At 46.3% G+C, this 11,343-nt stretch overlaps 2 protein-coding genes across 2 annotated transcripts; both read left to right on the top strand.

Moving 5' to 3' along the window:
- The first annotated feature begins 1,425 nt into the window (after positions 1-1,425).
- Positions 1,426-2,382, top strand: LOC136638729 (olfactory receptor 13H1-like). Its single transcript, XM_066612763.1, has one exon. It carries the CDS (start codon positions 1,426-1,428, stop codon positions 2,380-2,382), a length of 957 nt encoding a protein of 318 aa, XP_066468860.1.
- A 7,125-nt stretch (positions 2,383-9,507) lies between these two features.
- On the top strand, positions 9,508-10,464 carry LOC136638728 (olfactory receptor 13H1-like). The gene has a single exon (XM_066612762.1). The coding sequence runs from the start codon at positions 9,508-9,510 to the stop codon at positions 10,462-10,464; it is 957 nt and encodes a 318-aa protein (XP_066468859.1).
- The last annotated feature ends 879 nt before the right edge of the window (positions 10,465-11,343 follow it).

Genomic DNA, 11,343 nt, shown 5'->3' with positions numbered 1-11,343 from the left:
GACCCATCAGTTTGGGAACAACTGTAATATGCTATACCATGATGTGTTCAGCCTTCAGGTTTTATCTATGGAGGTCCATAGTCTCTGAGTAACGGGAGGAGATATCTCTGCTTGAGGAATGTGACTTGACCTTCCCTAAAAGAATGTAATTAATCTCAACAAACAGGAAACACGAGGAGAGTAGAATTTTGTATTCAAACTGTGTTTTCTTGAAAAAAATATGACTTTGAGAATAGAAACTAATCTATAAGGAGCAGGTGAATCTGCCAATTTTGGTAATGGATTGAATTTTGAATATGTATCAGGCCTTTGGAACAGATATATAAACATGGAATGTCTGTATCTGATTGTACATCTCTCTCATAGCTGACCAGCATGCTAGCTGTGAGTGACTCTGTGCCAGACAATTGTCTTGAATAAACAGAAGAAGTGAATGTCAGAACAGTGGGCTGTTTGTCTCTCTGAGTTCTTTCAGACTTAGAATGCAGGGGGAAGGGGATAACCAGATTCCCTTCACATTGAAAAGCGCTACAGTTCACAAATATTTGCAAAGATCGGGGAACACCTCATTGTCCTCTTGATTGTTGTAGGTTCTCATCTCCCCATCACTTTGTATTTCCTAGGGATCTCTGACAGTACAATCACATTTATTATCTTAGTAAGTGGATTTAGGGTTGAAGAAGATTAGGAAATACTATATATCCATATCAGGCTGCAATCCTAACATGGTGTTAGGCTGGCCCAAGTCCCTTGCGCTGGCTCAGGAGTGTCAGGAAAGTGCGCCACTCCGGAAGCACCCCTCCCTGTGCCATCATGGGCTCTGGGAAAGGTGAGTTTGCGCTGGTCAAGCTCGGCCATGGCAGGGGTCTGGGGAGGGCGGGTAGGAGGCAGGAGGGAGGCGTTCCAGGGTGGGGAGTGGGCAGCAGGCATTGCTGAGGACGGGCGGTTATGCTAGATCCTGACCCCATTCCTGGGCAGCCTGGGCCAGCCCTAGGCTGCTCAGAATTGTGCTACTTCCAGGTGTGGCGAAGATCTGAGTAGCCCCACTGGGGCTGCAGTGGCTCTCCCCCGGGTAAGGGGAAGCGATTCCTCTTGCCCTGGACTGAGCCACTAAACGCCTGAACCTCGTGCTGGATACAGCGCAGGCATGCTGGCCTGTCCCAGCGCAAGTTAAGATTGCGCTGTAAATTGATTGTCTCCAGATCAATGCTTGCAGGTTTTATAACATTTCTACTACTCATGAATATACTACAGTTAGATGCAATATTGGCCTGCCAAAGTCTGTTCTTAAACTGTAGCACTAAAAGGAGCATGCAAGCAAGTAGGATTACATCATGTTTCCACAAACAGTGATGAGAACATGACATGACATTACAGCTAATCTATTTTTCTCTATTTAACCCTCCATGCATATAAGAGGACATCATGACCAGGCTTTACAATTCCACCCTCCCTGCAAACGAGAACGAGACTGAGCCAGAGATCTTCCTACTGACTGGTCTCTCGAGCCAGCCATTCATGCGTAAAGTGCTCTTTGTGGTGTTTCTCTTCCTCTATCTGATTACCATCACTGGGAACGGACTTATTGTGCTTCTGACTGCAGTAGATTCGCACCTCCACACCCCCATGTATTTCTTCCTAGGCAACCTCTCCCTTCTTGATATCTGCTACACTTCTAGCACGATCCCTCAGATGTTGGCCCACAGCCTCGCAGAAAATCCCACCATCTCCCATGCCAGGTGTTTTGCTCAGATGCGCATCTCCCTCTTCCTTGGTGTGACGGAATGCATTTTGCTGGCTGTCATGGCGTATGACCGCTTTGTGGCTATATGCAGCCCTCTCCACTACTCACTGATCATGAACAGAAAGGTGTGTGGTTGTTTGGCTGCCTCTACATGGACCTTGGCTTTTCTTCTATCTGTTGTACCATCCTTCATCATGAAAACCCAACTGTGTGGCCATAATGTTATCAATCACTTTGCATGTGAGGTGCAAGCTGTAGTGAAACTGGCATGCTCAGATATCTCTGCCAGTTTGGGTGTTACACTAGGCAGCAGTGTTTTTACTCTTCTTGTACCATTTGCCTTCATTCTGGTGACCTATGTTCGCATTGGTCTGGCAGTGTTGAGAATCCGCTCAGCACAGGGGTGGAGAAAGGCTCTCTCTACATGTGGCTCTCATCTTACAGTGGTCGGGATCTTCTATGGCACAGCCATAGCTATGTACTTGAAGCCACCAGACAGATCGTCAAACCAGGACAAATTTGTTGCAGTCTTCTACATAGTGGTGACCCCCATGCTCAACCCTCTGATTTACAGTTTGAGGAACAAGGATGTGAAAGGAGCCTTGTGGAGAGCAACGGGAAGGAAAATGGATTCCTAAAATTTAATGAATATATTGGAATATTCCTCTTAGATTCTCAAGTGGGAAAAGGTACTCGTTCAAGCAGAGAAATATCAAGCTGCTGAAGAATTATGAACCGTCCCTCCATCCTTTCTCGGCTTCAGACTTATTCCTCTTTAAGCTATTTCTCTGTAGAAGAACTAACCTTTGTCCTGATAACACATACATAGGAATGTTGAGAAGGCATAGTTTACCCTCATAATACTTTCATCTTCAAGGTTAATTTTGTATGTGAAGAGGCAAGTGAGGAAAAACATTAGGAAATAGTGATGAAATGTTTTTGGAACAACATATTAAGCAGAATAATTTTATTGGATGTTGGAGGCCTGCCAATGCAGGTGGGTTGGCAGAGTGGAAGTAATGGACAGGGATGGGAACTTGGCACTGCAGTGAGAATCGAGTCAGTGCCCGAGTCTCCGCCCCCAGCAACTCAACTTGTGCATGAGTCATAGCGAGTGCTTGTGGTGACTCCCCCTCCCCAAATTCCCAAATCAATTTGATTAGAGTCTTTTGAGAAGTGGGCAGCATGGGTCAGGCACACCAGGGCATGGACCAAACGGGACTGGGCAAGGCAGGAGAGGCTGCGTGAGAGTGAAGACAGAAGTGGCAAGCAGGAGGAGGGTCACACACAGCAGCTGGGAGGCTTAGCACTACAACCCAATCCTTTGCACCTCTACTCAGAAGTAGCCCTTTTGCGCCAGTCATTCAATGAGGCTTCCTCCTCCCAAGTAATAAAGGAGCCCGCAGAAGCCATGAGGCTGGAAAGTGTGATCGCTACAAACCACCTGCCCCTGGCTTGCCCACCTGCTTCCCCCTCCAGGCTTCTTCAGCCAGTTCTAAGGCAAAAACCCTCTTGGGCTCCTCCTTCTGCCCTCCCTCATCCAAAGAAAAAAATCAGACTACCCAGAAATCAGACAAGAGAGCCTGCTCCTGCCTACCTCTCCCACCTCCTGCTCAATGCAAACGGAAAACATTACGCTTTCCCTGCCTCCTGGCTGGAACTGCTGGCTTCCAAATGGTCCCACAAGGTCTTTCAAGCCGTGGGGAAAAGTAGGCAAGCACACCCACTCACTTGAGTTGTTCACATTCATTACTCATGTCTGAATCAGTGGCCTGAGGCCCGAGTCAGTGCCAGAGTCATCAACATGGGTGGCTCAAGTGTACATGAGTTGGCAAAAAAGTGTACATGAGTCGGCAAAAAAAAGTGTACACGAGTCGGCAAAAAACGTGTTTTCGCAATCACAACATCTGTGTTGTGTCAGAGGGTCCTCTACACAGAACTCTCCCCCCCCCCAACTGCTCTACAGGACAGGTAACTATCTGGCACCTGAAACTCTTTCCCTTCTCCCCCCCTTTTTTCTCCCCTTCTCTCCCCATCTTTACTTAGCAACTGGGTTTGGCAGACCAGGGACCCCTAAAATCCTTCCCTACAACCTTTCCTTTTTCTAATTTCCTCGGATGCACCAAACATTCTCCACGCGCAACCACCATGAAAGCTAGGTACACTGGATTCAAGCACTAGGACCAAGGAAGATATACCTATCATTTTTCCACGTGCATTATGTTTACCTTTGTGCTTTTGTAATAAAACTATAATCTTTTATTAAAAGTTATCTTTCTCCCAGTCTCCTCTTTGAGCTAAAGGGAATTTCTCGGCATTACACCCTCTTGTTATCCAGCCTGCGATCCTGAGGTTCCAATAAGGGTAGTGTAATAATTCCCCCTAAACAAAACAGCCCTTTTGGTAACAAATGGTCCATCTGGTCCAGCTTCCTGTATCTCACAGTGGCCCACCAAATGCTTCAGGCAGGGACTACAAAAGACAGCAAGACACAACCTAAGTCCTGATGCCGTCCCCTGCATCTGGCATTCCAAGGTAGTCCACTTGTAACCCCCCCCCCCCAAGAGCTGGACTGGTTTTGCCCTCTGGGTCCCCTTACAGCCCCACTTTCCCCTGCTTTAGTAACTGTCAACATCAAAGGCTGCTCCAGCCAGAGTCAGGCAGTCCAATGCCAAGCTGGTCTGGTGCCCAGCACTGCAGGAGTGTCATAGGGCCACTACTGCATCCTGTGAGGCTGGGGCAGGTGCTGGAGTCTCCTCAGGGTAAGGGAACCCTGTTTGTTCCCATACTGATAATAAAGCCCCAGTGGCCCCAGTGGCTCTCCTCAGAGCTGTGCCAGCTATTTTTCTGGTGCAGAACCAAGAAGGCCAGTGTAGGGCCCTGCAGGTCAGGTGGCAGTGTTTGCCATCATCTCTGTCCCCCCTTCTGGGCCTAATCATCCTCTGACCTGCCCTCCCCTGGCCCAGTTCTACCCCCACCCTGCTCTCCCAGTGCCCCCAAAAGCCTCTCCACTGGCTGGCAGGAACACTTACCACTGGCCACTCTGTGGGGTCGTCTTCCCAGCACTGAGGTCAGCGCCAACTGCTATGGGCATCAGTGCTGGCAACTCATCCTCACTGCTGGTGCAGATGTGCCTTATAGAATTTCTGCAACAGTGGCTGTTGGGGCAGCATAGCAGCTGCTGGCACTGCCCAGCAATGGGATTGAGCCCTAAATAACTCGGGTCCAAAGGATAGCCAAAGAAAGCCAGACAAAAATGTGTGTTTTATGGAACCAGTCAACCGCCACACCAGTGTTCCGCTTCCGGATGTGGCAATGTTGACCTCTGTCCTTAGCAACAGCTGTGGTGGAGAACTGGTGTTGGGCCTCAACAGCCTCTGTACCACAGCACTGGAGGCTGGGAGGGGTTGAGGATGATAGGGACAGTCTAAGATTGGGGCAAGGCAGGATGGGGAGAAGAGGAAGACTTGAGGATGATGAGAAGGGAGGAGGACAAGAGGAAGCAGGAAGGGCAAAAACAAGAGGAAGGCAAGGAGGAAGAGGCTGAGAAGCCTTGAGTCTGATCTGTTTGGGCCAGAGGGAAGGAAGAGTGGAAATAAATGTGAGAAGGGATGGGAGGAGTGAAGTGAAAGAGGCAGGAAAGTACCAGGGAAGAGTAAAGGAATGGAGAGGGATGACAAGGGGAACCAAGTAAGTCTACGGCCCTTCCGAATGCGTTAGTGAGGGCTTAGGGTCCAATCCTAAACTGGCCCAGAACCAGTGCTGAACAGGGAGTGCTGGAACAGGGTCCACGCCAGTCAGCGCTGACAGGAAGAGGACATGCTGCCACCAGGGGGTAAGTGCAACTGCCAGGTGTCAGTGCAGCCTCTGGGGGGCGGGGGGAGCATGGAACAAGGATGGGGGAAGGAGGAACTGGGAGTGGAATTGGCAGAGCTCAACTTCTCCGTACCCTGAACTCTGACTCTCAGGTCTATGTCGACAAAATAGCCAAAGAAAGGCTTGAGAAGCCTCATTGTGAGGCTTGGGGCTTTCTTTCCCTGGGGGAAGGGGACCTCCAGCTGCTTCCTGGTGCCCACTGGATACAGCGATAGTCACTTTACTTTACAATACGGCAAAATGAAGAGGGCTGTCAGAAAAGAATGCTTGGGTGTAATTCACAATAAAATCGACTGCATCTAATGCCAACCGCGGCTTGACAGCATTCACTGCCTGTTTGCCTCCCAGGTCCTCAGAATGCCTTAAAAGGTATAAGGGAACCGGAAGTAGCATTTTTTCGTGCTACAGAGGCCACACGCAGATGCGTGCAGCCTCTGGGCTTCAGAAAGTCCTCCACAGGAGACCAGAGCACAGCTCCGGTCACCTTTGAAAGGTTTAAAGGGGCCGAAACCACAAATTTCCTTATCCACATTTTTCAGTGTCGGCGAGGGGTCCGAGAACGGATCTCCTATTGGATACAAAGGCCCCACCTGTATATACAATGTTACACACTTCTTGTGATCATATTTTACTGCTGTGCCCATCGTTGCCTGCTATTTTGGCTGGAAATATAGCTTGCAAATGCCTGAAAGGCATGCCTATCCTATACTGGCCAGGATTTTAATTGCCCATTTGGGACATATTCTCAATGGTATGGGCAATTCTGCCTCTTAATCTCTTAAATGACTCAGAGCGGGAAAAGCCTGTTGGTAAGAGTTTTATCCTGTTATAATTACAAGGTGCCTTCCTTAGTTTCTAGCCACACAAATAGGTTGGTTTCCAGTGAAGTTGCTCCACGTTGTCTAGATCTCAGGTTTATTCTTCCATGCAGATAAGAAGGTCCTCTTTATCACAGAGGACCATTTTTTAAAAGATTTGTCTTGATGCAATACTCTTGGTATCGAATTCATTTGCAGAACCCCAATAGGAGCTGTCATGGAGAGTGAGATATTTACATGGCACCTATCAGTTGTAAATAGCTAGTGGAATCGGCAGGGATCTTGACCCAATTTACGCTCACATGATAAACCTAACCTAAACTTATCATACAATATAGTCATTTGTAGCTTTTAGTGAATTTATTATTGCTGTTGTTCATTTGCTCTTACTTCCAAATTGGGAAGATTTGGATTTTTTTCTTCATCCACAACTGTTTCACTGTCTGCATGATGACGATTTATGAAACTCTCTTCCATTATTTTTAGTTGTCCTTAGGCTGCAATCCTTTCCATACAGACAAGGGAGAAAACTCCACTGATTAAAATGGTACTTAATTCTAAATAAACATGCACAGCAGCTGGCTGCACAAGGCAGTCCAATCCAGCTGCATCAAACAACAGAGGACAAGAGAATTGTCTCTAGCCAGATGTTTTCAGGAAGAAGATCAGACGAGTCCTTCATGTTCATTTTCCACTGGCTGAAGGTAAGTTCTCCAAGGTTCTTTTTCCAATTATACTGCACATTTCAAGTGTCCATAAGATTTACATTCAAAACTCATGTATCTGAGAACATTTCCTATGCTGCCATTCTTACTTATGAAGGCAACCAAAGGAGGTCCTCAATAACATTAAAAAAATACTACCAAAGGTGGAAAAAAAACTAATTAAAAAATAGGCATGAAGTAAAACAACACAGCACAACTGAAAAGCCATAGCAAAATAACTGCATCAGAACTGTGGAATATCACCCCCCTCGATAAACAGAAGCCAGGTTTTAACATATTCAGCACATTTTAACACATTCAAAATGTTCTATCCAAATTATTATTTTCCAAGTTCAGTGGCATGGAATATTTCACTGATGTCAGAAAATGGAAGTCCACTATTATGTGTGGTCCTGAAAAGGCCCATTAAGGCCCATCTTATTGGAACTGGGATATATAATATGCCAGTGGTTCCCAAAGTCCTACTCAGACTTTGGGAACCCTGTAAGTATGGGGAGGGGAGGGGGCAGCAACATGATCGAGACGATCGTGCTACTGCCAGGGAGGGAAAAGTTTTTAGAACTTACCTGGGGGTTGCTGTGGCTCTCCGGAGGGTCTGGGGAGCCTGCCACCCCTTGTGCAGGCCTCCATGAGTCGCCAATCGGCTTTGAAAAACAAAAAATAACACTTCCTGTTTGTTTTTCGTGAAACCAGTTTTTTTTTTCTTTTTCAAAGGAGTTTGGAAGCTCATGGAGAGCTACAGAGGGAGTCACAGGCTCCCCAGACCCTCTGGAGAGCCATAGCGACCCCCAGGTAAGCTTAATAAAACCCTTCTGTCCCCGGCAGCAGCACAATTGCCCCAGTTGCGTTGGTGCCAATTTCTGAGCCGTTCCCTTTAAAAGGGAATGGCCCTTTTCTGGTTCCCCAGTGGGTTATGACCCATCAGTTTGGGAACAACTGTAATATGCTATACCATGATGTGTTCAGCCTTCAGGTTTTATCTGTGGAGGTCCATAGTCTCTGAGTAACGGGAGGAGATATCTCTGCTTGAGGAATGTGACTTGACCTTCCCTAAAAGAATGTAATTAATCTCAACAAACAGGAAACACGAGGAGAGTAGAATTTTGTATTCAAACTGTGCTTTCTTGAAAAAAATATGACTTTGAGAATAGAAACTAATCTATAAGGAGCAGGTGAATCTGCCAATTTTGGTAATGGATTGAATTTTGAATATGTATCAGGCATTTGGAACAGATATATAAACATGGAATGTCTGTATCTGATTGTACATCTCTCTCATAGCTGACCAGCATGCTAGCTGTGATTGACTCTGTGCCAGACAATTGTCTTGAATAAACAGAAGAAGTGAATGTCAGAACAGTGGGCTGTTTGTCTCTCTGAGTTCTTTCAGACTTAGAATGCAGGGGGAAGGGGATAACCAGATTCCCTTCACATTGAAAAGCGCTACAGTTCACAAATATTTGCAAAGCTCGGGGAACACCTCATTGTCCTCTTGATCGTTGTAGGTTCTCATCTCCCCATCACTTTGTATTTCCTAGGGATCTCTGACAGTACAATCACATTTATTATCTTAGTAAGTGGATTTTGGGTTGAAGAAGATTAGGAAATACTATATATCCATATCAGGCTGCAATCCTAACATGGTGTTAGGCTGGCCCAAGTCCCTTGCGCTGGCTCAGGAGTGTCAGGAAAGTGCGCCACTCCGGAAGCACCCCTCCCTGTGCCATCATGGGCTCTGGGAAAGGTGAGTTTGCGCTGGTCAAGCTCGGCCATGGCAGGGGTCTGGGGAGGGCGGGTAGGAGGCAGGAGGGAGGCGTTCCAGGGTGGGGAGTGGGCAGCAGGCATTGCTGAGGACGGGCGGTCAGGGAGCAGATCCAGCAATTATGCTAGATCCTGACCCTGTACCTGGGCAGCCTGGGCCAGCCCTAGGCTGCTCAGAATTGTGCTACTTCCAGGGGTGGCGAAGATCTGAGTAGCCCCACTGGGGCTGCAGTGGCTCTCCCCCGGGTAAGGGGAAAACGATTCCTCTTGCCCTGGACTGAACTTTGTGCTGGATACAGCGCAGGCATGCTGGCCTGTCCCAGCGCAAGTTAAGATTGCGCTGTAAATTGATTGTCTCCAGATCAATGCTTGCAGGGTTTATAACATTTCTACTACTCATGAATATACTACAGTTAGATGCAATATTGGCCTGCCAAAGTCTGTTCTTAAACTGTAGCACTAAAAGGAGCATGCAAGCAAGTAGGATTACATCATGTTTCCACAAATAGTGATGAGAACATGACATTACATTACAGCTAATCTATTTTTCTCTATTTACCCTCCATGCATATAAGAGGACATCATGACCAGGCTTTACAATTCCACCCTCCCTGCAAACGAGAACGAGACTGAGCCAGAGATCTTCCTACTGACTGGTCTCTCCAGCCAGCCATTCATGCGTAAAGTAATCTTTGTGGTGTTTCTCTTCCTCTATCTGATTACCATCACTGGGAACGGACTTATTGTGCTTCTGACTGCAGTAGATTCGCACCTCCACACCCCCATGTATTTCTTCCTAGGCAACCTCTCCCTTCTTGATATCTGCTACACTTCCAGCACAATCCCTCAGATGTTGGCCCACAGCCTTGCAGAAAACCCCACCATCTCCCATGCCAGGTGTTTTGCTCAGATGCGCATCTCCCTCTTCCTTGGTGTGACGGAATGCATTTTGCTGGCCGTCATGGCGTATGACCGCTTTGTGGCTATATGCAGCCCTCTCCACTACTCACTGATCATGAGCAGAAAGGTGTGTGGTTGTTTGGCTGCCTCTGCATGGACCTTGGCTTTTCTTCTATCTGTTGTAATCTTCTTCATCATGAAAACCCAACTGTGTGGCCACAATGTTATCAATCATTTTTTATGTGAGGTGCAAGCTGTAGTGAAACTGGCATGCTCAGATATCTCTGCCAGTTTGGGTGTTACACTAGGCAGCAGTGTTTTTACTCTTCTTGTACCATTTGCCTTCATTCTGGTGACTTATGTTCGCATTGGTCTGGCAGTGTTGAGAATCCGCTCAGCACAGGGGTGGAGAAAGGCTCTCTCTACATGTGGCTCTCATCTTACAGTGGTTGGGATCTTCTATGGCACAGCCATAGCTATGTACTTGAAGCCACCAGACAGATCTTCAGACCAGGACAAATTTGTTGCAATCTTCTATGGGGTGGTGACCCCTATGCTCAACCCTCTGATTTACAGTTTGAGGAACAAGGCTGTGAAAGAAGCGTTCTGGAGAGTGATGGGACGGAAAATGGGTGCTTAATAAATGTATTGAAATAGTTCTTTTGAGTCTTTCACCTTTATTTTATCTACTCAAAGCAATATATACTAAGAAATTGATTGTGGTATGAGGTACAGGAAGGAAAATGGATTCCTAAAATTTAATGAATATATTGGAACATTCCTCTTAGGTTCTCAAGTGGGAAAAGGTACTTGTTCAAGCAGAGAAATATCAAGTTGCTGAAGAATTATGCACCATCCCTCCATCCTTTTTCAGCTTCAGACTTATTCCTCTTTAAGCTATTTCTCTGTAGAAGAACTGACCTTTGTCCTGATAACACATATATAGGAATGTTGAGAAGGCATAGTTTACCTCATAATACTTGGCATCTTCAAGGTTAATTTTGTATGTGAAGAGGCAAGTGAGAAAAAACATTAGGAAATAGTTACAAAATGTTTTTGGAACAACATATTAAGCACAATAATTTCATTGGAAAAATTGGGGACCAACCAAGTGCATTAAATGAATACTGCTAATGTTACCCCTGCTAATTGGGTAAGAGGCACTTTTTCAAGTGGGTGCTCCTTTTTTTAGCAGGGGGAGAGTAACTGGCTCACCTCACCCCAGCAGTGTCTGTTCTAGTGGCTGTCTGCTGGTATTCATTTGCATCTTTTTAGATTGTGAGACCTTTTGGGACAGGGAGCCATTTAGTTATTTTGATTTTTCTCTGTAAACCGCTTTGTGAACTTTTAGTTGAAAAGCGGAATATTAATACTACTACTACTACTACTACTACTACTACTACTAGTACTACTACTACTACTAATAATAATAATAATAATAATAATAATAATAATAATAATAATAATAGAGGAAGTCACGCAGACATTTCAACTGGACTTTGGACTTTGCTCTCAGTCT

This window comes from Tiliqua scincoides, chromosome 2, assembly GCF_035046505.1.
Source record: "Tiliqua scincoides isolate rTilSci1 chromosome 2, rTilSci1.hap2, whole genome shotgun sequence".
Taxonomy (NCBI): Eukaryota; Metazoa; Chordata; class Lepidosauria; order Squamata; family Scincidae; genus Tiliqua; species Tiliqua scincoides.
Note: the sequence above shows the minus strand (reverse complement) of the source record. Positions and strands in the feature narration are given on the sequence as shown.

Excerpts from the sequence above, each read along its gene's own strand:
- LOC136638729 (XM_066612763.1), top strand. The coding sequence starts at position 1,426 with ATGACCAGGCTTTACAATTCCACCCTCCCTGCAAACGAGAACGAGACT.
- LOC136638728 (XM_066612762.1), top strand. The coding sequence starts at position 9,508 with ATGACCAGGCTTTACAATTCCACCCTCCCTGCAAACGAGAACGAGACT.